This window comes from Musa acuminata, chromosome BXJ1-5 (assembly GCF_036884655.1).
Source record: "Musa acuminata AAA Group cultivar baxijiao chromosome BXJ1-5, Cavendish_Baxijiao_AAA, whole genome shotgun sequence".
In the NCBI taxonomy this organism is placed as follows: domain Eukaryota; kingdom Viridiplantae; phylum Streptophyta; class Magnoliopsida; order Zingiberales; family Musaceae; genus Musa; species Musa acuminata.
This window is the reverse complement of record NC_088331.1, coordinates 10,628,452-10,655,000: the sequence shown is the minus strand read 5'-3', so window position 1 is coordinate 10,655,000 and position 26,549 is coordinate 10,628,452. Positions and strand designations below refer to the sequence as shown.

At 37.3% G+C, this 26,549-nt stretch overlaps 6 protein-coding genes and 2 non-coding genes across 9 annotated transcripts in view; 1 reads left to right on the top strand and 7 right to left on the bottom strand.

The window, feature by feature from the left end:
- The window catches only part of LOC135673759 (protein G1-like4), a 1,194-nt gene extending 835 nt beyond the window's left edge, over positions 1-359 (top strand). For both annotated transcript variants that reach the window (XM_065183026.1, XM_065183024.1), the window contains exon 2: positions 1-359. This exon is cut by the window's left edge and continues 427 nt beyond it. In XM_065183026.1, the coding sequence (XP_065039098.1) occupies positions 1-188 (188 nt within the window). In that variant the 3' untranslated portion in view covers positions 189-359.
- A 4,156-nt stretch (positions 360-4,515) lies between these two features.
- LOC135673756 (large ribosomal subunit protein uL22-like) lies at positions 4,516-8,467 on the bottom strand. Its single transcript, XM_065183022.1, has 7 exons — positions 8,351-8,467; positions 8,219-8,255; positions 7,914-7,954; positions 5,393-5,623; positions 5,212-5,314; positions 5,065-5,132; positions 4,516-4,719 (listed from the first exon to the last, which is right to left on the bottom strand). Exons 1-7 carry the CDS (start codon positions 8,351-8,353, stop codon positions 4,654-4,656), a joined length of 549 nt encoding a protein of 182 aa, XP_065039094.1. The 5' UTR covers positions 8,354-8,467; the 3' UTR covers positions 4,516-4,653.
- On the bottom strand, positions 6,189-6,321 carry LOC135675280 (small nucleolar RNA snoR74). The gene has a single exon (XR_010513858.1). It is a non-coding gene; the product is annotated as a small nucleolar RNA snoR74 (small nucleolar RNA).
- On the bottom strand, positions 6,881-7,010 carry LOC135675281 (small nucleolar RNA snoR74). The gene has a single exon (XR_010513859.1). It is a non-coding gene; the product is annotated as a small nucleolar RNA snoR74 (small nucleolar RNA).
- Positions 8,468-8,665: 198 nt separating the features above from the next.
- On the bottom strand, positions 8,666-10,815 carry LOC135673758 (uncharacterized). Its single transcript, XM_065183023.1, has 2 exons — positions 10,508-10,815; positions 8,666-9,032 (listed from the first exon to the last, which is right to left on the bottom strand). Exons 1-2 carry the CDS (start codon positions 10,688-10,690, stop codon positions 8,808-8,810), a joined length of 408 nt encoding a protein of 135 aa, XP_065039095.1. The 5' UTR covers positions 10,691-10,815; the 3' UTR covers positions 8,666-8,807.
- A 900-nt stretch (positions 10,816-11,715) lies between these two features.
- LOC135674980 (casein kinase 1-like) lies at positions 11,716-18,330 on the bottom strand. Its single transcript, XM_065185242.1, has 15 exons — positions 17,973-18,330; positions 17,818-17,899; positions 17,674-17,714; positions 16,885-16,954; positions 16,654-16,802; positions 16,385-16,480; positions 15,007-15,077; positions 13,750-13,811; positions 13,593-13,656; positions 13,374-13,458; positions 13,112-13,238; positions 12,921-12,994; positions 12,771-12,834; positions 12,550-12,686; positions 11,716-12,178 (listed from the first exon to the last, which is right to left on the bottom strand). Exons 2-15 carry the CDS (start codon positions 17,891-17,893, stop codon positions 11,873-11,875), a joined length of 1,422 nt encoding a protein of 473 aa, XP_065041314.1. The 5' UTR covers positions 17,894-17,899; positions 17,973-18,330; the 3' UTR covers positions 11,716-11,872.
- Positions 18,331-19,551: 1,221 nt separating this feature from the next.
- LOC135673890 (uncharacterized) lies at positions 19,552-20,727 on the bottom strand. Its single transcript, XM_065183290.1, has one exon. It carries the CDS (start codon positions 20,725-20,727, stop codon positions 19,552-19,554), a length of 1,176 nt encoding a protein of 391 aa, XP_065039362.1.
- Positions 20,728-23,314: 2,587 nt separating this feature from the next.
- LOC135673889 (uncharacterized) lies at positions 23,315-24,196 on the bottom strand. Its single transcript, XM_065183289.1, has one exon. The coding sequence runs from the start codon at positions 24,194-24,196 to the stop codon at positions 23,315-23,317; it is 882 nt and encodes a 293-aa protein (XP_065039361.1).
- Between the last annotated feature and the right edge of the window lie 2,353 nt (positions 24,197-26,549).

The following is a 26,549-nucleotide window of genomic DNA, read 5'->3' as shown; positions in this document are numbered from 1 at the left end:
GTGCGGCCTACGAGGAGAACGGGGGCAAGCCGGAGTCCAACCCGTTCGGCACCCGTGCGATCCGTCTGTATCTCCGGGAGGTCCGCGAGGTTCAGTCCAAGGCACGTGGCATCAGCTACGAGAAGAAGAAACGCAAGAAGCCACAACAAAACCAGCACCACCCTCCTCCACCGCCGGCGGCAGCCTGATCTTAGCCAAAACTTTCATGCTCAGCATATCATGCCTTGTGTTCTTGTATAAGCTTACATCTTCTATTAGGTTATCGTTATCATTAGCTTATGTGCTCTCTTCCCGTGTGCTGATTGAACATAAGAACATGTAGACTTACAGTGACAATGAGATGTCGGTTTTCTCTTACATGGCTGCTTCATTAGAAGCCTTGGCACGTACAGTTGCATATGCATCAGCGGAGGAAGAGGGGGGAAGAATGTAAGTACAGAGAACGCGCGTGGAGATGAAAGCTAATAGGTGGCCGGAGAGAGGACCGCTAGATATTGGGAGAGGCATCTACGAGTGGCAGGTAACGAAGCAAAAGGTATATGTGCTCACTATTGTCGCTTTGACTTGGGAGTTCACTACTCCATTGTACTTAGATTCTTATTATGGCAAAGCTGGGATGCATCAGCTTCAGCCATTGGCTAGTCATTCAGATCCAACCTTCCTTTTTCCGGTATCAGAAGGCTTCAAGTTTCATGTTTCAGCACCCATGGATTGTGCTCAGTGCTGCAATTGTGCATTCATTTATTTCAATCATTATTATTATTTTGTTTAAGGATAAGTGATGAAGATTAAATTAGAACTCATAATATTACGATAATCTGTCAAATTATTTATTTACCAACTAAACTAATCGGCACCTTCACTTTAATTCCACATTGTCAGTGTATGCTTCGAGTTCCTTCTTGCATGCATGCAGGGATAGAAATGGCGGTAGCATATTTCCATTTCTAAGGTTTCTTTATGATTCTTCGACACTTCGACTTTGTTTTGTTTTGTTTTTTTAACCATTATTTTGCTATAAACCCTATTAGGAAAAATATGAGAGCGTGAATTCACATTTGTGGAGTGATTGAGATGATGACAAATAATATATTTAGAGGAAGAAGCATATAGTTCTTCATTTTCTACTAATCTGGCCGACAACACAAGACTGTGGTCAAGCAACATTTTAGTTAGAGAATTATGAGCAACATAGTGAAATAGATGTTTGTTTGAGATCATTCCTCTGTATGTCAGATTACTCACTTCTTTCAGCATACTTGGATTTATGATCTTGCAATTCTTTCTTGCTGCTTGAGAGGGAGCAGATTTGTATTGATACTTTGATGACTGTCTAAGGAACATAAATCTTTCTCCCTGACAACAATGCTTCAAGAAAAACCAGTTTTTATTTAGGGATTGACTGTTATAAGTTCCCCTTGGAATTCCTTGCCCATCAAACAAGAACAAGCAACTCTATCTTCACAGTCCATTCCTGAGTTGTCTGCTTAAGAAATCCATGCTTCAAGATGTAGATGCTGAGAATACAGATATACACAGAATCACTACTGAATGCACTGATCTAGTTATTGTCTTCCGATTGGTGCTTATGCTCATCTGCAAGTGAACCTGTTTCTTCATGTCATGCTGTCACCCTCACTATCTATCTTACAGATTCTCAAGTATTGTGGAATATCTATCACCTTGTGCATATGATTTCCTTTTCAGAAAACAGACTGGGGGGTATAAATGATAAGCATTTATCATTTACAGGCATAAATGAGGTGCTTAAATCATATATATGGAACAGTAGTTCTAGTTTTGTTTTCTTTTCTGTATTCAAGGGAAAAGTTTGTGGTTCTTAGATGTTCTATCATCTACAAGAAAATAATTAGATGATCTTGCTTGTTCATTACTACAAATGTAAGCATAATTGAATATGAAGGGAGCCTCTAAGATATTGATAATAATAATTGCCAAGCAAGCATATCATCTAAGTGGTTTTGTAATTTAAAGCAGAAATAAAATAAGGGCTTCACAACTTTGAATTGGTTCCATTTTGGAAGAGGTTCATGTGTTGGAATGAGAGACAAATTAAAATATAGAGAAAGGATATATATATATATATATATATATATATATATATATATATATATATATATATATATATATATATATATATATATATATATATATATATATATATATATATATATATATATATAAGGTTGGAAGCAGCTCTTAAATATGGTACAGCTATATTTACCAAGAATTTGTTGCATGAAAATTGACACAAACATATCAAAGAATAGCTTATGTTAAGAAACTATAAAGGACTTTGACCATTAAATAAGTTATAAAGAAAAATCATCACCAACAGGAAGAAAAAAAAAGTCCACATTTTATAACCCTAAGATTGCAGTAAGATTACACTAATCTGGAGTTCATCATGTTGATGAAATGGAATTTGTCCAACTAGTAGCTTGAATACCTAAAACCCAATATCCAATACTTGCGTTAGTCAAAAGTTTTGCTGGAGTGTAATGCTAGTATACTCAACTGGTCATGAACTCTGGATTGAGTGTCATTAAATGAAGCAGAAGATTCAAACAAAAAATGATGAGTTGAAGAAAGAACTGCGGTGATCTAAGTTCAAATTTTTCTCAATGAAGTTTGGAGGCAGAATATATCTATTATAGTGTACATTGGATAGAATTATATTCATATATAGAACTTTTGATTTCAATCTCATTATGATAGATTGTATTTGTAACATCTGATTTAGTACCACATGGAAGGTAAAGATTTTTATTGATTATGATCCAATAAATATACTATTATTAGTTTAGGCATTTAAGTATTTTGATTCAATGATTTAATCTTAATAAATTAATGAGTCGGTTAATCATAACAAATAGTAGCATGATCTACTTTATTATTCTTAGCGGGTATGTTAGCTAGCTTTAGCTGGTAAAGACTTGAACAGTTTATCCCAAGGTTCTAAACTGTAATTGTTTACACCAATTATATATATATATATATATATATATAATATTTATTTATATTAGTGTGGTATTACTATTTATATTTTGAACTATTCCTATTTATTGAGACATTGAGTTTGGTAGGGAACTCTTATAACCAATGAGATTGATTTGTCGGTCGGTCAGAGAAGAAAGAAAGAAAGAAGAAAGAAAGGAAGACATTAGCACATGCTTTCTCTTTCACTTTTCTTCTTTTAATTGGTTGATTGGGATATCGATTGAAAGCTGAGGTAGCTTATTTCAAAGCAAGGATGCAACATGTTCATCAATATTTGGACATCAGTGATTGGGAGTTCCAATTCTTGACATGTAAATCGCTTTCAGGAACCTAACTTGCAAATCTAGATGAAGCCTAATATCTAACTTCAAGGAAGACATCAAAGCATGCATCGATAGGAATTTGTCGTCGGTACATAGGTAGCCAGCCTAAAGTATTATTGACATGTAAATGACTCTTTGAACTTAACTTGGAATAATCCTGATGAAGACCTAATATCATCTATGGTCATGGAGGTTTAAGATACATGCCATTGCATGCATTAAGAAGAATAAATCCAGTACTAAAAAGTTTTGTTTGAGTTCATATGTGCATTTTATCTTTTCTTTCTTTGATCCCACTTACCGGGATGGATGTGTGTTTCCTCCGAGGAATGCAGCAAGGGGGGGGGGGTGTGCAGTCAAATGGTATGGGAGTTTTATGTTCATGTGATCTGACGCGACGTGCCAGCATGGGACCCACCGAATCGTGCCTCCCCACGAGGGCTTGCCGCCCTCGGTGTCTGCGCCACCCGCACGTCGGCTAAGGAGTGGCCCCTGCCGCAATGTACGGGACGGACAGCGTCGCCGACGTCTAATCATCGCCAGTGCGCTCGTGTTCGCCGGCGTACAGCTCGCTTAAAGCCAAGCGATGGTGGCGAGACCTACGAGACGTATTCCTCTTTTTCCCTCCCTCTCTCTCTCTCTCTCTCTCATACACCATGGTTGGTGCGAGAGACGGAAGCAGGAATGGCCACTTTACTGGGAAAACAACACTCTTCGCTGCATGAACTGACATCCATGCGTTCCTTGCCTTGGGAATAAAACACAATCACAACAAAGAGATAGAATAGATAAATTGTTAGTTCAAATCTCCATTGACTATAAGTATTACAATAGTTTTATATGAAAATTTGACATTCAAAAAATAAATGATGATTTTTTTTTTTTCATTGACCCTTCAATTTAGTTAGTTACACATGTTTGAAATTTATGTAAATTTCTCAAAAAAAATTATAAGTAAAAAAATAAGATATTATAATATTTTAGTTTAGCAACCACAGATTATTATCAATAAGATTACATTGACTTTGCTAGCAAGAAAAATTCGTTGTAAGATAGATAAAATTTAATGTCGAGCTTGATAATTATTCTATAAGAAAAATGGATTATGTGCGGTCCATCGTGTTGTTCAATCGAATGCAACCATATAACCATTCTACATAACACAAACGCAAGGGCAAACAAAAATTCATGAAGCAGAACAAAAAGCAACAAAATCTTTGAGTGTAACAGTACTATTTCATGACAATTAATCGGGCATCTAGTTCAACAATAAAGAAAAAGGAATCCGTAGCTTTCTCAAGAATATTGCTTAAGAGGCTCCACTTCGAAGGGCTTGACCTTTCTTGGGCTTGCTGGGAGCAATTTGGGTCTCCGGCTGCAAATTAAACAAGTTTTAGAAGCTAAGCTACACGAGAACATATCAAATGAACCAATATTCGTGGAATCAATGACCTATACAAATGTACGGCTAGATGTTCTCAACAACATATATAACGAATGACCTACCAAACTAAACTTATGAACCAACAATATTCGTGGAATCAATCACTGACCACTTGCTTTCATGCAGGAAAGCAGAATTCTCAGAAATATAAAAATGTTAATGAACAATGCTAAGATACATTTCACATGAAAACTACATGAACAGACATAATATAATGTAATCAGAATTCAACGAAGTTCCATTATTACAAGTAAAATGAAGTTTGTAATCACTCACCTCCTTCTTGACTGACTCTTCCTTCTCTGACAGAATCAATTCAATATGGCATGGGGAGGACATGTAAGCTGTCAAGATACATGACTAGTAAGTTTCAATTAAAAAGACTAATAAAGTTTTTTTTTTGTTGCTCGACAGTGAGCTTACGGTTGATTCGTCCATGAGCGCGATAGGTTCTACGTCTCTGCTTTGGAGCTTGGTTCACCTGGATGTGTGATATGTAGAGAGCATCAACATCCAGCCCTTTCACCTGAAAATGAGGAAGCCAAAACCATTAGCACAAATGCAATAGCAGTAACGCTATGACATTGTTTATACATAAATATACCTCAGCATTACTTTCTGCATTCTTAAGCAGATCCAAAATGAAACCAGCTGATTTCGCAGGCCAACGTCCCTGCCCATTTGGGTGACGGCTCTTGGCTTGAGCTGTACGCCCAACACCTCCACAGAACCTTCGAAAAGGAATTGCCTGCTTGTGAGCAATTACATCTTCAAGATATCTTTTGGCCTTTGATAATGGTAGCTTTCTAAGGGCATGGGCAGTCTCGCGTGTATTCTGTTATTAAATAACACAGTCAAATAATGGCATATGCTCTGCCAAAGAGGAAGAAATATCTGGAAGACTAAATTACACATTAATTACATGGCATCATGATGTCAATGCATAGTTGCTTGTTAATCATTACTAACCATGACTACTACAAACAAAAGTCAATTAGACATTGGTAAGTGCTTGAAAAGTCCTTTACCAGATGTACATGATGTCCATATATGTCATACAACCTAATTGGTAAAATGTATAACAGTGTGCTCATGAACCCCAAACTGCAGTGTGCTTATTCGACTAAACAATCATGTAGAATTTTGATGACAAATCAAAAAAATTTATAACTAAAAAGAGTTTTTTTTCAAAAGAGAACAAATCAACATCCAAAACATATCCTTGGCTGAAGCAGTTAGAAATTTTTCCAACAGTGGGACTTGGCTGAAGCAGCAAAGTTGCTCAATTATTCCATGGGTAAGATGATCTAAAATCAACCAAAAAACACACCGTGAATCCAGAGGTGATCCATAAGGACCCTCCAGACACTGAAATGGGCACCGCCTCATGCTTTATAGTCAAATGTTCCATTGTTTACTGAACCTTCTGTTATAAAAAAAAAGTACACAGAGGCTCACCCAATAACAATGGATGTAATTTCCCTAAAGTCTACGAGAGGCATGTTTACGAGCAAAACATGCCCCTGCTTTTATTTAGGTAATGAAAACCACTCAAACATCAAATTCTGGTGACTAAATCATACATGCTTAGACTTCACAACACAACAAACAGCAGGACAAAAGAAAACCTAAAGAATGATGATTGACTGGCTAAAAATATTAATATATTATAAAATTAACTTGTCGAAAGACATAAGCCATGCTGCTTCAGCACACTTATAGCTATGTTCGTTGATGAGGTGTACTTGTATGTAAGCATAAAACATCACTCCAACTAAGAAAAAAAGATGATGGAAATTACATTGTATAATAGAAACTCAGAACTGATGACAAACATTTCTCTCACTATTCCAATCTTGATCTTTAAAAAAATACTGGGGGCATGTAACAAGCTTGACAACATACAAAATGAAACACAAGACAGGCTTTCCTAGCATGTGTGATACCATCCTATCGACATCTAAATCAGAGCAGCAACCTAAATAAGGTTGCTGACAGCTGTTGTAAGTTTCTCTATCATGCTTCTAACCAAGATCTTGCATCCACAACATACTACAAGAAATAATAAATAATAAACAAAATGAATAAAAGTCAATATTCCATTGTTCACCGAACATTACATCATGAAATAAATCTTCAATGTTACACCCATTAACAACGAGCATGTTATTTCTAAAGTTCACGAGAAGTCCACTTATAATAAAACAGGCCCCTGCTTTTTCTACAAGGAGGAAATTTCACCTCAACATGAAACAACATCTTTTGTGTCTATTCATAACTTCTATTTCACCAAGTGTTATAGGAGTAGAAAGGAGGATACAGTTTTAATGAAAAAATAAGGTTTGCGTAATAAAAAAAAATCCTTCATATCTAAAGTTCACATTGAATGGAGCTCAATTTCAAAGAAGCACCATGGGATACAAAGCTGAATAATCTTCTCACCAGCCATTTGGCAATTGGACAATTAGGTAGAAGAGAGGATAAAAAGGTGTAAATAAGAAAAACAAGAAGGCTAAACAGAAGCATCTATTTCTTATAAAAAACACAGTAGACTAAAACATATTCAAGTCTCCGAAGATGCTATTTCCCAGGATGCAACTTTACCTCCTCCCTCCAGGCTCTTCATGGTTCAAGTATCATTATTAACAAACAGCTTTTCTTAGAGCATCAACTGTTGCTGGTGTGACTGAAAACATTCAAATTTTTATCCCCTAACCAAACGAAAGACATTCCTCAACAGGATTACTAACAAACACAAGATAATGATTTAAGAATTACTCTGCAGACCAATTACTAAAAACTGACATAATTTCTATTTTGTCGAACATCGAGTGAATCGGTTCGCTCAAATGGGCAAAACTTAATATTCCAGATCGAAAGATTGCTACAATTCACGATCTCCAACCCAGCAATCAACAATATTGACATCATCACAGCTAAGTGTAAACACCAAAATGATTGGTCCGCCTCCCACGCCTTCAAATGGTTTTCTCTGATATTACTAGCCTTCAAAGTTTCCCACAAAAAATACATTTTCGACGAATAAGAACCATCAAAATTCACAAACATACACCTCAAAAGTAAGCATGAAAAAATCAGTGCAGTGGGGGGTGAGAACCACGCACCTTGAAGTGAACCCTCAAGTCCTGGCCCATGGCCTTGGCAGCTGCAAATTCACAAACCAAAATCGTACATAAGCTCAAAAAGAGGCGAGAAAAATCCACCACATACATCATCTCGTCCAAAACCAATAACACTATGTCAGAGCACACATCAGGAAAAGAGGCAGACCTTTGGAAAGGAAATAATTCAAAACAAAGAGACAAAACTGGCACTCTCCAAATTGAACTCTAGATCTTAAGGCACTAAAGTAAAAAATAAAACGAGTCTTAACAGGGATCGATCGAATAGATAGGTATAGAGGACCTACACTTGGTAGGATTCGCGGGCTCTCTCGAATACTTCACCTGATCAAACCGAGAAAGAGAAGGAAACATCAGATTAGAACAACAAAATATTACCGAAAGAATCTCACAAACAAGAAGAAGGAGATACAACCCACCATGGCCGCTCGCAGGCAGACTCCTTCGAGATCTCCACCCACTGTCCGCTCCCCGCCTCTCTGCCGCAGGAAAGCGTTCGGGTGGTAACGAAGGGGTATTTATAGACGGCCGAAACCCTAACCCGAACTACTGAAACCCAAATGAATAAATCTCATCCGTTGGTTCATCGGATCTGAACCGGGCATGGACGCGCTTCGACCGGTTCAAATAAACCAAACCAAGCGAATTCAGCTCCCCGCGGGTTAAAAAATGTGAAATTAAAATTAAAGAGAATATAAAATGGAGGAATTTTGTTAAACATTTGTGCACATAAAGAAATCGAAACTAAAATACTTAAAGATATTTAATGTATCAAATCCACATAATTGATAGCTTCAAGGAACAGTCACACGTTGCATCAAACTCTTTCATGCAGTCAGCAACCAGCGAACCGAAGAAGAAACAGAGCAACCAAGCTCAAGTAGCCTTCGGAGGGTACTTGATAGCATTCTTGACCATCTTCTTGGTGGCTGCTTCACCGAGGTCGATGCCGCAGATATCGGACAGACGTATTAGGTACAGCAGCACGTCGGAAAGCTCCTCTCCGAGATGCTCCTTGTCCGACTCCTCCCAGTTCGGCAGGCCCTTCGCCACCTCGCCCCTCCACATGAATATTTCTGCTAGCTCGCCCACCTCCCCAACCTGTTCAAGAGAGGGTTGAGTTCACAACACTTGTGTTGACACTTGCAGTTCTTGTCAAGAAGTCAACCCACACATGAGTTCTTCAGAAAGTTACTGCGCTTCTTCTCGACTCTTAGGATTTGGTTCTCAGAAACTTTCTTGGCTTGCATTAGATTCCTGTTAATCTTTTTTATCAGGATGCTTTCTTGTGATTGCTGCTGCTAACGGAGCTGTTGATGGTGCCACCCGAGTCAGCATCATCATGAGGACCTTATGGCAGATGAATACATTGAGAGAAGCAGATGCACTTGTACCACTCAGCGTCCGTAGTAGGGTCAAGGATATCAGTAAAGGGGAATGGAGTGCAGACTTGGGCTTGACATCCATGTTAATGTGTCGCCCACTTGGAGAGCCAAAAACCAAAAGGTTCCTTGTGCCCGAAATGGTTTAGGTTTTGACTGCTTCCCATGCATGATGGATTGACACAAGATGAGTCCACTACTTTATGTCGTGACATGGACTGTTCTTCACAGGGAAGAAAAGGGCATCAGACAAGGAAGAGGACACATGAAGTTTGAGCCATATAATCTAACACTTTATTGTAGATCATAGGGCCATGAACTTATTCACAAAATTAGATTACAGGTTTTGGAAACTTTTGTGTTGTTCTTGGAGAAATCCATAGAGAATGAATGAGATGGAAGACCATGCAGTACTTTGGAGAGTTCTCTTTCTCAACTGGTTTCTGGCTGAATACACTATCCTTTTTATGTAAAGTTATCATATTTATCCAGAAGAGTCATCACTATTCTATTCTTCAAAGTGGACTATTTTACATGCATACTTCAAAAGTGTAAACTTCCCACACATTGCCATGAGGTTGAAGATCGAGTATGACGAGAATAAAGCCATAAACAAACCAAGAGAACAACCACACAAAAGGGGAACCTTTCAGGCAATGAGTAGTAACATTTTCATAAAACAACTGGAAGAATAGGGAGTCTAGAAAAACTTATTATATAAATTTGTATTGTGAAGGTAGAGTGATTTTTCCTTTCTGAAATGAGCAAATGAGGTATAGGGATGCAGAAGAAGTGTTACAAAAGACAAGCAAAAAGGATATTTTGTCTATTGAATGATTTATCATGTTGCTGCTCCAGGGCAAGAGAACTGAGAATAGTGCTCTTCTATGATTCCAATGGGCACAAGAAAAAGAAGAGAAGCCTCACAAACAGTGATGCCTAATGTACAGATAATTCTTCTTGGAAATTTTATTTTCTGGAAATTATATCATGCCAGATCTGATTTTTTGTTTTTTTTGTGTGGCAAGTTGGAAACTTAAATACCAGAAACAAAAGCCATGATTGACCATGGATTCATGTCAAACATTAACCATAATTTCAACCTTATATTAGAATCAGAAACATACTCTCAAATGTTATGCAAACAAAACACAGGCATACAGACATGCATGAGCAAGAGGAATGAGATGATACCATGGCAAGCAGCAGATTCCTTGGGCTGTGATACTGCTCCCAGTCCCTTTCCTTGGCAAACTCGTCGAGCTTCTTGGAAAGCCCTTTGAGGCTCACATCACTCACCTTTGCCTCCTCCTCTTCCTCCTCCATTGCTTCCTGCTTCTCCCCTTCAATAACTCTCTCACTTCTCTGAGGACACATGATGGGGGAGGAGATGGAAGAGGAGGGCCTTGATACTCTTACACAGTGGGAAAGCAGTAAACAAGCATATAAACAAATCAAAGGAACTCATCCATGTCTGGAAATAAATGGCAAGGATATGATGGATGGGGTGGTGTAAGTGGACAGGGGGTAGCAACCTGAATGCCTGAGAATCCACCACCACCGCCACCATGCAAAATGGCCAACTCTCATTTCCCAAAATGACATGGGAATGTCAGATGAATCCATGTATGATGAGAGAGAGAGAGAGAGAGAGAGAGAGAGATCAAAATGTGTGCTGGGAAATGAGGGAAGCTGCACAGGTTAATTACATCCAGTGTATCCGAAGCTAGTGTTGCCTTTTCTCGTTGTATTTGAGGCAGCCTTTAAGGTAATTACCATTACAATGATTGATGTCTCTGCATGTCATCGGCAAAATGCATGTACAGACATATGAAGATGTATAGATGGCTACAAAGGGATGAAATGTATTAGCCAAATTTGCATGATTCTTCATCAATGCCCTCTCTGTGTCACTGATATCCTGTCAGTAGATGCATGTTAACCACTGGTTGCTTTGGGAGGATGTCATCTCGAAACCATATATAGACACAGATGAACGTTACAATTTAAAATGTATTAGAATGTGTGTTAACAAAACTATATCTATACAAAGGTTGTTTAGGGAAAGATGAGAGGGAGCAGACTGGAGGAGCATTTGCTATTGGAAGTAGATGATAACATGTTGACAAGTTTCAAAAGAATTTATTGCAGAAAGAAAAAGTTTATAAAGATTTAAGAAAAGAGCATCCACTGAGGAAAAATTGACAGATACACGAGAGTAATCAGCAGAGTTTCAAAAGATTTTCACTATTTTTTTTTTATTTCAATTGTCTCATAGGAAGCAGCAGATATGTCAGTAGAGATCCTCTCACATTTGCTATGAGACACCAACATATTTTTGTTCATGAGAAATGAATAACAATGGCAGTTCGACTGAGGATTGTCATCGAACACCGTAAAAACCAAGTCACGATTACCGAATCTCCAGTCACAATAAACAATGCCCATCGTAACATGTGTGCAATAAGTTAGCAGAAAGAGCTGATGAAGGCCACAGCAAGAACAAGAACCATGAAAGAGTGGCTGCCTTTTTCCCATCACCTGGTTTCTTTTTGTGGATTACTTCCTCCTCTCAGCACTGATGGAAAGAAACTCCATGCTTCGAAGAGTGCGGGCATCATGAGAGCTCCGCCCAGCTGCAGGCCTGGCGAGTGGTGAAGACCTTGGTTCAGGCCCAGATTGATGTAGCCTTTGCATGATTGGCGTGCGGCTGCTGCCGCTGCTGTTTGAAACCTGGCTTGTGCGGCTGAGATGTTGCTCGCTGAAATCTGTCGAGGAGTTAAGCCTGCTGTTTGAGGGAACAGCTCTTCTGGATATGCTACCATTTCTGGAGGAGGATGCACGTGATTTATCTGAATCAAGAACCTAAGATGGGAGAAGCAAAAGACATCAGTTCGCGAAGCAAGCAACATCGCTGAAAACCATCAGCGAATAGCCAGTTTGCATGGTAAAAATAAAAAGAAAGATTGTGGGTGATTGGAAAAAAAATTTACGATATGGTCAACTAAGGCCAGTTTGCTATGTCGATCAATATATATAAGAGGCCCAATTTGGTGTGAGGTATACCACCAGTAGAGGCCAATTTGAGCTCCAGTATTTCATCACACAGTTATAAACCTCTCGTATTGAGCAATAAGGATTGGTGTGGCAGCTCATGAATAAAGTGAGATAAATTAAAAAGTGCAAATGTATTACAAAGGGAGTTAGAAACAATTAACAAGCTTCGTACGACTTACAGTTTCTTTGGCTGAGAAAGATAAATCCTCTGAAGCTCTGTTCCTAGAGTGTTCACCATGATAACCAGAACCTAAAGCATTTCTTCTAGCAAAAGCTTCGACCGCACCAGAGAATCTGTCACGAATTTCTTGTCCCACTGAAAGAAAATAGTAGCTGTCAATTATTGTCTTATCCATGATCATTATATAACTTTATTGATTTTCAAAACCAAAAAACAAACCTGAAGTCTTTTCTGTCCTTTCCAGAGATAACCCAGCTCCTCCAGTTGGTCTTCCACTGGGCTGCTGGAAAGAGAGTAGAATGAACTGTCAGCACATCAGGCAGAAACATAATATACACAGTAAATACCGTATAGCTTTTTAGGGCATACATGAGTTCTGGGATTCGCAGAACTCTGAGGATGCTTCAACATGGTCCAGTCAAATACATAGTCAAACTGATAACCTGCAAAATATTTTGTTCAATAGACATCAAACACAAAAATATTAAAACAAGGATTCACTTACAAGTAATGCTACGACAGTAAATATTTATTGTGTGCGAAATACAAGTTTAGCCAACCTTCTCGAATGAAAAGTTCACGGAAAAGCCTCTTCAGATAAGAATAATCTGGTTTGTCTTCAAATCCTAAGGATCGACAGTAGTGGAAGTATGAAATAAACTCTGCTGGATAGGATTTGCACAGCACCTAGTTTTACAATGTATCATGAATATGGTTAACCCATTAACAGGATGTAAATAATGCGTATTATACAACCCAATTAGAGTTATTCACATTCTGAAATAATATTCATAAGAAAAAGAAACACAGTTAAAAAAGCACCTCGACTGGAGTAAGCATTTTCTTTTCGCTAATCCTATCATATTTCTGCTTTTTGGTGCCAGCTTTTAAGCCCTGCCAGGGAAGGCTGGAAAAGCAATAAATGCTTATTAGGATGCAGAACCATGTATGAGTAGCATGACTAAGTAAACGTCCATTACTACAATCACAGACAAGGAAAAGAATAACAGAAGGAAATAGGATGCTATTCTAACTTCTGACCTCCCCCTTAAGAAGTACATGAGCACATAGCCTAGTGACTCCAAATCATCTCTCCTGCTTTGTTCTGCAAGCAGATGATGATAGAGCAATTAGAAGTCCAAATATTACAGGAAGCAAAGCTGATTACCAGTAAAGGTTTGTAAAGAATGATACTCACCAACTCCAATATGGGTGTTGACACTGGCATACCGTGCTGTTCCAGTTAGATTTTTGTTCTCTCTGTAGATACGTTAATGAGCGTTATCAAAAATGGTTCGAGTAGAAGAATTGGTTTCAAACAATGCAAAGAGATCCACGTAGTTTGCCCTAGTGTTTCAACTGAGTATCTGACAGTTATATCGAACAGAAGTGAGATATCTCATGCATCATCAGGTATATTCTCCATGTATTGTTTCTAATTACAAGATGGATGGCCCTAAAGCATGGATTTTTTTAACCAAGCTGTACTTCAACCTTGATGGGACCCGTGAAGGGAAGAGGATGGTGTTAGCTCCTCTCCACCTAGAGGAGGAGGTATCACAACAAATATGGTACCTACAGTCCTACACTAGGTAAGGAGATCGATTTGGCATGCAGAGTGTTTTAGACTTATCAGGACTACATCCTACGAGATGAAACTAAGACTAATTGAACAATAAGGAATGGTGACACAATACGAAACGTAATTTATAAGATTAAGTAAAATGGTACTCCAAGTTTCCAAAGAATCTCTGATAGCAAGTCCTATAGGTGGTCTGAGACCACATCAATAGAACAAGCAATTTAAGGTACTTGTAACAAAACCAGACTCTTCTAAAAGCCTCCAAGAAACTGAGATTGTTAAGAGAAAAAAAATTACAACGCCACCAACCCGTGGCACCTGAAAGGTTCAATCAGCCAGCTAGTTTCAGACTAAGCCAACTTCAACTCAAGAATAGATGGTCATCATATATGACTTCAACAAGCAGGTCAACAACATCCAGGCAACAAGAACACTTGTACTTCCATTGCAACAAAAGGTGGACTTTAAAGCCATGAAATGGAAGGAAACCCTTTTACTCAGAATGCCAAGAACTCCTAAAGGCACATCAAAAAGCAACTAATTGTGACACTAGTGGACACAAGTTTGACTAATATTAGCCACAAAGATTAAGTTGTTGAATTGTCATGTCTAACCATTTGAAATTATGATGGCTTTTTATCATGAAAGAAGTGCTCAAGGGACAACTCTAACCTAGCCGTCCAAAAATATGTTGTTAATCTGAATTTAGTTTCCCTATTACCCAGTTCAACTAAAAGAATTATTAAATTACACTGCACAAATACCACAATCAAATTCCAATTTCAGTTAATTGATTCAAGAACTAAAAGAAATGATGATAAGAGAAAGGCAGTTGTTCAATATGACTAAAATCATAAACAATCTATGGTTCACCTGTAAGGTATGTGTTTATGAGTTTGAAGGTCTCGATACTTCTTTGCTAGGCCATAATCAATAATATAAACCTGCATAAAGAAAGTGACACCAAAATTGCATACAGTAAGAGTTGCGCATGCAAAAGATGTTACTAGCAATGAAGCATCCAGTGGTGCTGCCATAGAAATTTGGACCACAAGCAAAAACTCTCAATACAAAACAAAGGAAAAAAATTGCAATACCACCAAAAAGCGATCAATGCTTTGCTTTATATTAGAGTAGCACAATTTTAAATCAGAAACAAATTCAATGTTTTCTGGAATCTCTTCTAATATAGTCTTGCACCAAAGAATGTGCAGATGCTCATAGATATCCTCCTGTCTGGCTCAAGCAAATGGGTTTTCATGAAGAATATGTAGTTATAAACTCCTTTAAGTAACCATATATCCACAAGCCTGCTGTTTATCTGTTAAAATTGCAGCTATAACAAGAATAGCTCCCTTGCATGTATCCTACAGTTTAACACACAAATCCTTTTATTCTCTTTTCATTTTTCTTTTCTCAAGGAGAAAATGGAGTAGTTTCAGTTTCACAAGAGTTTTGCACCACTGAATATGCTGTCCCACTTGCCTAATCTTCATTACTTCCCCCTTCATTCTTCTGTTTCCTTTTTCACCAGCATCTTCCACAAATTTAACATCTTATAGTCATACACGACCACATATTTTAATATAGTTTCTATCTAGGCAAAATTTTGGCCTGCAATTTTTAACAGTCTAGCAATCACGCAGAAGTTTAAAAGAATGTTTCATGCTGAACACAACAAAGCTCGAAATTATATGATAGTTGAGAGCTCATTTATGAACTTTTTTAACTATGATTGACACCTTTTTCATTTCTTATTCTATATTAAAAGGTCTAACCATGGTCAGTAAACCCACTTGTGGTTTTGAAAGATAACCACTCCAAGATTATATGATAGTTGAGAGGCTTTTAGAAGAGTCTGGTTTCTTTTAGAAGAGTCTAGTTGAAAGATAACCACTCCAAGATAACCATGGTCTGTAAAATTATATGATAGTTGAGACTTGAGATCTCTTTTATGAACTTTTTTAACTTTGATTGACACCTTTTTCATTTCTTATTCTAGATTAAAAGGCCTAACCATGGTCTGTAAACCCACTTGAGGTTGTAAGCCTCCAAGAAACTGTGGTTATCCAGGATTTTTTTTTCACTTCTATAATGTTGGGGAAAAATGATGCATAACCACTTATTACTAACCACAATTTCCACATTTGCTTCTTGCCAACACAACTAATGTACACAATGGATAAATAATTTAATTGTAACCAAATTGTAGTTTGTGATACTGAAACTATAAGCAAAAAAATTTACAAACCTGGTTAGCTTTACGACCTAAGCCCATGAGAAAATTGTCTGGTTTAATGTCACGGTGAAGAAACCCTTTTGAATGCATGTACTCAACTCGGCTAATCTACATGGAAACATCAACAGAAAAAATCATCCAGCATTACATCATTTAAAAAGCCAAAGCATAAAACTAGTACTCAAGAACATAAAAGCATATCAAAATGTAAATTCTGCTACAATTAATGGCTTTCTTGGTAAGAGACAAAGATGTTTTAAATTGAGAAAACAACTGCTTACCAGTTGGTCAGCTAGCATAAGTACTGTTTTCAGGGAAAACTTCTGACTGCAGTAGTTAAACAAATCTTCCAAACTTGGCCCAAGCAGGTCGATCACCATTGCATTATAGTCTCCCTCAACGCCAAACCACTTTAGTTGTGGGATTCCAGCTTTATTTTAAAGAAAGTAGAACAAATAAAACAAACCTGAGCATATAAGCCATATAATTGAACTTACAGATTACCAACTTACTTCCACCCTGAAGAAGCATGTACAATTTTGATTCATATTGCAGCTGAGGATGCTTTGTTTTAACAGGTTCCTGGTGGAAATAAAGGTCACTATTAGACCAACAGAATGTAGTAGCAGGATAGAAACAAATCCAGTAAGAATTTTGTTATTATTTTATGTTGTCTTATGACTCTTATCTACCTATCTGATCACATGCTACTCCTAAATGATGCCTTAACAAAGAGAAAAAATTCAAATAATGCAGGTTGTTCCCTATTGCAACCGTTATTCTCTTTTAAAATACTTTTAGAATTTTAGTATACAATGAGGTTATGGTCCACAAACACAAGCTAGGCTCTATGCTGTTGAAGAAAACTTCAATGTAGGTCAGATTATACAAACAGTTTAGAATTCAGAGGCTTCCGTGATGCAGAGTTATGTTCTGTTTTGAGATGAGACAAGCAGAAAAAGGTCAGCCATTTTCTATACACAGCAAAAAGTTAAATGATAAGAGGAAAAGAATCTCTGCAGTAAAACACTTCAAAAAAAAATCATGAAGTTTAGGGAAATTATGGTTGTCAGACAAGTCGGAGATAATAGTTTCAAGGAGAGGAATTTCTTTCTAATTGTGGAACCACCATGTAATCTTACTCAAGCTCCCAACAACCATAACCTACTTGAGGGTCCTATACATTTGGATTCAATATTCTTATGACCAATTAAATGCATGATAAAATATGCTCTTTGCCCAGATGTGTCAATTCAAATGGCCACTAGGATTCAGAAATTTGATTGATTATCAGCACATACCAATTTGACACCCACTTCCTCTCCGGTCTGTATGTTAACACCTGAGCCAAATCAATCCCATGAATACCATCAGAACACAATGAACGTAGAAGAGAAAACTGCATAAGCAACACTGCTTAAAAAGGAAATAGCAATGCGTCATACCAAGATAGAGCTCCCCAAAAGATCCACTTCCAATCTTTCTCCCCAGCTTAAACTTTCCCCCGACGACTTGTTCCATGATAACCTAACATAAGCCAAAAGATTAGTTTCCAAAATATGCTACGTAAAGAAAAATGGGACAAATATTTCGAATGCACCTTTCCGACTATAACCCAGTGACCAGCTTCAAATAAAAGCTGTAATCACAAGAGAAGGTTTGCAATTCCACGATCTACAACAATCGACATCGACGCCAAAGCCAAACTATACAAATTACCACCGAATCAAGCCCCTACACTGCAACTGTCATCGCCCACGTGATCCCATTCCTGCTGCGACCTCCAAATTCTAGAATCACAGACCCAGAATCGGAACGCAAAGGATCTTCACCTATGATGCCACCAAAATCGATGAGAAACTTGGCCAAACGAGACAGGGACTCCTCAACCCCGATACGAGAGGGACGAGATCGTCTTGCGATCACGGGGAAGAGACCAAACGCGGGAAGAAGTCGATGTACCGTAGGGTGGAAATGGGCGTAAAGAATTCCCCAATTTAGAGAGGAGGGGGAATTGACGACGGTGGGGAAAACGAGGGGATTTAAAAGTGGAGGGGGGAAGAGGAAACAACTTCGATATATATACATATACATATACATATAAATAAATATATTTTTTATTTTTTATTTATTTATTTATTTATATTGTTTGTTAGCTCTATTTTTATTTTAAATAAATTTAAATTATTATAATTTAATTTTAATGGCGATAATATTTTATTAATTAAATTTTAATTTAATAAATTTGTGAAAGAAAATATGAACAATAAGTTCATTTGAGATGCTATCAACATCTCCTACTTAAATTTAGTACTTAGTGTTATAACCTCAAACAAACTAACCCTTAAAATATAGAACTTCCCACTATAATTAAGATTTCTCTTGTCTTAAATTAGCAATAGGGTAGAAAGCTCATTTGCAATATCCCTTTTTGGCTTCTAACAACACATTTTCTCTGTGTTTTAAGTTCTACAGCCTTCCAATTGCAAAGATCCTCCCATAAAGGCTTGTTCTATCATTCATACAACATACTGTTCTCCTTAATATGATTTTTCTATTATAATTTAATTCAGCTTGATACTAATCTTATTATGTATAATTGAGATCTCAAAGCATGCTCATTTTTTAGACCAAATGAACATGAGAAGCAATGTGGAGTGATGAGTTTCAAACATCAACACAAACTTATTTTGGTACTACCAAAAAAAATATATTAATACGTACTTGTCATTGTAAGATTTATAAGTTTTTTCATATCCTTTTTTTTCTTTAGGTCTTAATTTAATTGTCTCTCAAAAACTAATTATCCTATCACATATTGTGTTTTTTATAATTGGGTGAACTAAGGTGTTCCGACACGAATAATCATCGATTAATGAATATTAATAAATATTATATTTTTATTGGTGAATAATTGCGGATGGGATATTTTTCATGTTAATTTAAACATCTAAACAATATATTTTTTATTGTAGTTTATGTTTTAGATATTTTCATTTTTTTTCTTTTTAAACATGAAAACATAGATAAGCATTCTCCCCTCATCACACGAAAGTATATTAACGGAAGACACATCGTAGGAAAACATGTTTGTAGATTTCCGTGGTGCTAAAAACTAATTGTCAAATACCTATACCTATATATATATATATATATATATATATATATGGATTTTTCTCTCAGCAAGCACGTGGTGTGAACCAGAGAGGCGGCGGCCGGCTATACATGTAATCGGGCACGATAAAGCCATCTTTAAGATTCGGTATGCTCGCACCATGAGGCAGGATGAGTCCATGTTCTAGGTGGCATATACCCACGACACCGGACTTGGCGTAGTAGATACAGTCTGGTTTGAACTCCGGGAACGCCACCGTAGAGAGAGAGATACCGCGGTTCGACCCCAGAAACAGTGCTCGCTCACCCAAGCTTTGCAGGGCCACCCATCCGCTCTCATCCAGCCTGGACACTCGGAACCTTAGCCTTCTGCGTTTGTCTCCCTCAAGCCGATCGCTCCACCTCGATACCCGCAGCAGGTCGTCTCCCGATCCCACCAGGTAGTCGTTCAGTACGGGTACGTCGATCAGGCTCCGGGGTTGGACGTTGAAGCGGACTCGAGACGATGCGCCGTCCGTGAGATTCCAAGCGCTGACCGACCCGTCGTTGTGCAGCGAGTAGAATCGGCCCCTGTGGTACGTCACGTCGCACGCCAAACTCTCGTTCTGTGTCTGCAGCAAAGACCACCGCTCGTCCCCTACACTGGCGAAGGCCAACCGGCCACGGTAGAACACGATCATCGTCGTCCATGAGTCTGAAGAGGAGGAGCACACGGTTACCTTGTCGTAGAGCATGCATCGCGTGTGATCGCAGCTGGTCTTGTGTACCATATTCGGTGAGACACGAAAGAGATAGCCGGTGACTCGTCCATCGGTCTGTAGTACGGCTGCGATGGCCGGGAGGGTAGTGATGGATGGGAGGCGGGCATGCGCTCCGGTGATGGGATTTAGCAGATGCAACTCGGCCGCCTGGTCGGCGGCAACCACCCATCCGGCAGCGGATCCCATCAGCGCAAATCCCCCGTCCGTGGACTCCCACGGGAGACGGATACTCTTACGCCTTCTTCTCTCGGCGTAGCTGACGAGGTCGACCGATGGGAGTAAAGTACGGCCACCGGCATGAGCACCGGTGGGGAGAATCAGCCACGGGGGAAGAGGCCGCATGTGATGGTGAGGGTTGCCCTCCACGGCATCCTGCCAGGAAACGCAGACACACCTAAAGCTGATCTGATCCATTAGATCTTCTAGACATCCATGGATACGCCTGATCAAGTCCGCATGAAGGTTCGCCCAGGCCGCCATGATTACTGTCTCACGAAATCGAGACGCAGAAAGCAAACGGAAGATGAGGAGGAAGGGTTTGCATGAGCTGAACTCGCGTCCCGAGAATATATATACTTAAGTGATAACAGTCAAAGATTTACAAAATCTCTCCAGAGATATCGTAAATCTGTATATGATAACAATATAAGATCCCCGATAGAATCTAAATAACAGTCACGATCTCTCTAACATGATGAGATATCTTAAATCTGTTGAGTAAAATCCTCCTAAAAATTTTTTCTTCTAAATATGTATAAATATAAAGTATTACGTATTGTTTCAATTAATATAATCTTCTTCTTTCTATTTTATTTCTATCGTTACGTACGTCTCATTGATTGGGATTCCGGGTTTGGATATAATTTGGGAGGAATATAGATTCCGGCCCAAGAAGCAAATTGTCATCCGACGAAGGTTTAGGGTATAGGAGGTTCCACCGGATTTAGATATTAAGTTGGGGAAGAAAAATAATAAATGACCCATTTTTAAAGAAAACACTCATATTTTAAATATTTTTAATTAGTATTCTTCTTCTGCTTTGTTTTAAAATTATATTCTTAATTTAAAAACATCTAAATTATATCTAAAAAAAATTTATGCATATTATCATGATTTATCGTATCGAGGTGTATCGTTCGATACGGGCAATATGTATGGTATTTATATATCCCATTATATCATGTGTTGGTACGATTGATATAACTCGAAATAACTCCATATATATCGTACTAATAGTTAGATTGTTATATCAATATGACAAACTATGCTTGTTATAAGGTTTTGGACTTGGGTTGTTATATTGTTTTTTACTATCACAATAGAAACATTATAGAGTTTATTAGAAAACAGTCAAATTGAATTAAAATATATATATTAAAAATAATTTGATATATTATGATTTAAATAAGTATTTATAATGATTTAGGAACAACATCACCTAAATAAAAAACAAATTTTGACTTGTTATAGTATTTTGACCCTCATAATAAAAACACTATAGAACCCACTCAAAAATACTATAAATGATCAAAATGGACTCTTAATCTCAATCAAACTAACTACAAATATAAAAATATAGTATGATTTACTAGTAGCGACAACCAAAGATATACAATAAGATATCACTTATAGTATTCTCAATACATCGATAAAAATATTATAAATGAGCCAAATAAAAATACCATAATAGTTTAAAATTCATAAAAAAAAAGTGAGAAAATTTGATGGGAATAATTAGTGAGGGATATTTTAGATTTTTTAAATTAAATATACTATTTGCAAAAAAAAAAAAGTAAAAAGAGTATAGAGTGGAACATACTTAAAAATATAGATATTTTTCTAGAAAAATTACCCAATAAAGAATCCCGGCCTACTGTAATTGGAATTATATATAGTGATAAAAGATAACCACATACGTGTAATTTTTGTAATGTATAACATAGATGGTTTTGGATGTCTTAATAACTGAGTTTATATCTATGGAGTAAACTACAAACTATTAATCTATCAGCCTATATATTATTTTATATATCTCTCTGTGCTGTGGTGATAGAGAAAAATCTTCTTCGCTTTTGCTAATAGTGATTCGACACATTATAAAATTGGATTGATAATCGTGAATGTATGTCTTATTCAGAAACATTCAGTATAATATTTCATCTTATCAACTCATTATAAAAAATTATCTTATCCACGATAATCAAGATAAAATATTTTTTATTAAATTTACTCGGAGATTAACTTAGTTTATGTGTACTTGAGGCATCCATCATCATTAGGATTGACTTGAGCAAATATCAAGTTGGAAAACCTATCCGATCTCAATTTATATGCATATAAACCATCTTATGTAGACTCAAATCGTATCCGATTGATTCAGTGTCACTTATATAAAAAGATTATATAATCACATTCATGTAAATGGTTAGTTTCATAATTATTCAACTATTATATAATAAATTAAATATATGATATTTTCAAACTTAACTCGTTAAAATGAATGAATGAACTTAAGCAAACTCTACTTTCTAATTATTTTATGAACAATTTTGAGGAGAGAGTAAAGAGTTTGGGAAGAAGTCCCTCAACTGCTGACGTGGGAAATTGGGTTTTTTCTTTCAAGTTCCAACACTCCCTCACAAAAACTCAAATTTCATCAAATAAATATATAATATAAATAAATAATTAAAATAAAAATATTAAAAATAAATTATATTAGTACATGAGTATCTTATTTATTCGTATATTTCAACTAACTCACACATAATATCTTATTTATTCATGGGAGATTCTAAGGATTGCCCAAATCTTTAGTTGTGATTATCGACGAATTCTATCAAACATGATATTTACATTTAGAGTTAAATTTTAAAATCAAATTCAGTTAAGACATTCTTTGAATTGATCTGAAGTGAACAGAACAAGTCTATCGTGTGTAACGTATCACAAGATTGAAAATTTATGATAATAAAGGATTATGATACTAACCTATATAGACCTATTTATTGCAGTAAAATACATTATATATTTATACAGATACACATAAATATATATATAGGTTTTTCTCTCAGCAAGCGCGTGGCGTGAACCAGATAGGAGGCGGCCAGCTATACATGTAATCGGGCACGATAAAACCATCTTCAAGATTCGGTATGCTCGCACCATGAGGCAGGATGAGTCCATGTTTTAGGTGGCATATACCCACGACACCGGACTTGGCGTAGTAGATACAGTCTGGTTTGAACTCCGGGAACGCCACCGTAGAGAGAGAGATACCGCGGTTCGACCCCACAAACAGTGCTCGCTCACCCAAGCTTTGCAGGGCCACCCATCCGCTCTCAGCCAGCCTGAACACTCGGAACCTTAGCGTTCTGTGTTCGTCTGCCTCAAGCCGATCCCTCCACCGCGATACCCGTAGCAGGTCGTCTCCTGATCCCACCAGGAAGTCGTCCAGTATGGATACGTCGATCAGCCGCGGGGGTTGGACGTTGAAGCTGACTCGAGGCGATGCGCCGTCTGTGAGATTCCAAGCGCTGACCGACCCATCGTTGTGCAGCGAGTAGAATTTCCCCCTGTGGTACGTCACCTGGCACGCCCAACTCTCGTTTTCTGTCGGCAGCAAAGACCACCGCTCGTCCCCTGCACTTGCGAAGGCCAACCGGCCATGGTAGAACACGATCATCGTCGTCCATGAGTCTGAAGAGGAGGAGCACACGGTTACCTTGTCGTAGAGCATGTATCGCGTGGACTCGCAGCTGGTCTCGTGTACCAGATTCGGTGAGACACGAAAGAGATAGCCGGTGACTCGTCCATCGGTCTGTAGTACTGCAGCGATGGCCGGGAGGGTAGTGATGGATGGGAGGCGGGCATGCGCTCCGGTGATGGGATTTAGCAGATGCAACTCGGCCATCTGGTCGGCCGCAACCACCCATCCGGCAGCGGATCCCATCAGCACAATCCGTCGTCCGTGGACTCCCACGGGAGACGGATATTCTTACGCCTTCTTCTCTCGGCGTAGCTGACGAGGTCGACCGATGGGAGTAAATTATAACCACCGCCATGACCAGTGACGGGGAGAATCAGCCACGGGGGAAGAGGGCGAAGGTGATGGTGAGGGTTCCCCTCCACGGCATGCTGCCACGAAACGCGGACACACCTAAAGTTGATCTGATCCATTAGATCTTCCAGACATCCATGGATACACCTGATCAAGTCCGCAGGAAGGTACGCCCAGTCCGCCATGATTGTTGCCCGATGAAAGCGAGAAACAGAAAACAAACGGAAGAAGAGGAGGAAGGGTTTGCATGAAATGAACTCGTGTCCCGATAACATATATATATATATATATATATATATATATATATATATATATATATATATATATATATATATACACGCACGTCTCTTCGGTTGGGATTCACTTGCGGGTTCGGATGCTTCAGCACAATGTTTGCTGAAGCAAATCGCTGCCATCCGACGAAGATTTAAGGTATGTGGGGTTCGACCGGATTTAGATATTATGTTGGGAAAGAAAAATAATAAATGACCCTTTTTTAAAAAGAAAATACTGGAATTTTTAATATTTTTAATTAGTCTTCTTCTTTTGCTTTGTTTTTAAATTATATTCCTAATTTTAAAACATCTAAATTATCTTTTAAAAAATATTACGCTTATTATTATGATTTGTCGAGATGTACCGCTTGATACAGGTGATATTTATGAGTTTGATACAAGACCGATATATATGGTTATATCATATGTTGGTACATTTGGTACAGCTCGAGATAACTCGATACATATCATACAAATAGTTAATCGTGACAATTGATATGACAAACTATGCTTACTATACAATTTTGAACTTGGATAGTTATATTTTTTTTGCTATCATAATAGAAACATTATAAAGTTTATTAGAAAACACTATAAATGAGTCAAATGGAATAAATTAAAATATGTATTTATAATGATTTAGGAATAACATCACCTAAATAAAAATAAAAAATTAACTTGTTATAGTATTTTGACCATCATAATAAAAACACTATAGAATCCACTCAAAAATAATCCAAATGGACTCTTAATCTCAATCAAACTAACTATAAATATAAAAATATGGTATCATAATGATTTATGAATAATGACAACCAAAGATATACAATATGATATCACATAAAGTATTCTCAATACCTCAATAAAAATATTATAAATGAGCCAAATAAAAAAATACCATACTAGTTTAAAATTCAAAAACTAAAAGTGAGAAAATTTGATGTGAATAATTAGTGAGGGGCATTTTAGATTTTTTTAATTAAAATTACTATTTGAAAGAAAAAAAAGAGTATAGAGTGGAACATACTTAAAAATATAGATATTTTTCTAGGAAAATTATCCAATAAAGAATCCCGGCTTACCTTAATTGGAATTATATACAGTGAAAAAGAATAACCACATACGTGCAATTTTTGTGATGGATAACATAGATGGTTTTGGATGTCTTAATTAACCGAGTTTATATCTATGGAGTAAACTACAAACTATACATCTATCAGCCTATATATATTATTTTATATATCTCTCTGTCCTGTGGTGATAGAGGAAATCCTCTCCGCTTTCGCTAATAGTGATTCGACACATTATAAAATTGGACTGATAATCGTGAATGCATGTCTTATTGTATAATATTTCATAATATAAACTCATTATAAAAAAAAAATATGTTAGACACGATAATCAAGAGAAAATAATTTTTATTAAATTTACTCGATCATTGTCGAGATTAACTTGAGCAGATATCGAGTTGAAAAATTCATCCGATCTTAGTTTATGTGAACTTTAGGCATCCATCATTCTTAGGATTGATTTGAGTAAATATCAAATTCGAAACCTATCCTACTCAATCTATATGCATATGAGTATTCATTAATATTTGAAGAGCCTTTAATTTATGTACACGTAAGGTATTCATCATTATTATGATTGACTTAAGCAAATATCTATTGAAAAATTTAGGGGGCGACGTCGCGGAAGAATATTAAAAATAAAACCTCCAATTTTCTAAAGTTATGTTCTTCATCGTGCGAAAATTAGTACGCAAAAATCGTGAAACTTAAAACTATGTATAATATAGGTTGTGTTATATATGAAGATCGTATATCCTTGAATCCTTATAGATCTCTGTGAGAGGGTGAAGGAAGACAAGCACCCTCCTCTCTAATGGTGACCCACACAACAATGTTGCATGCTCCTTAAAACTCTAGGCCTGCTTTGAGGAGGAGAAAGGGAGGAGAATAGGAGAGGCA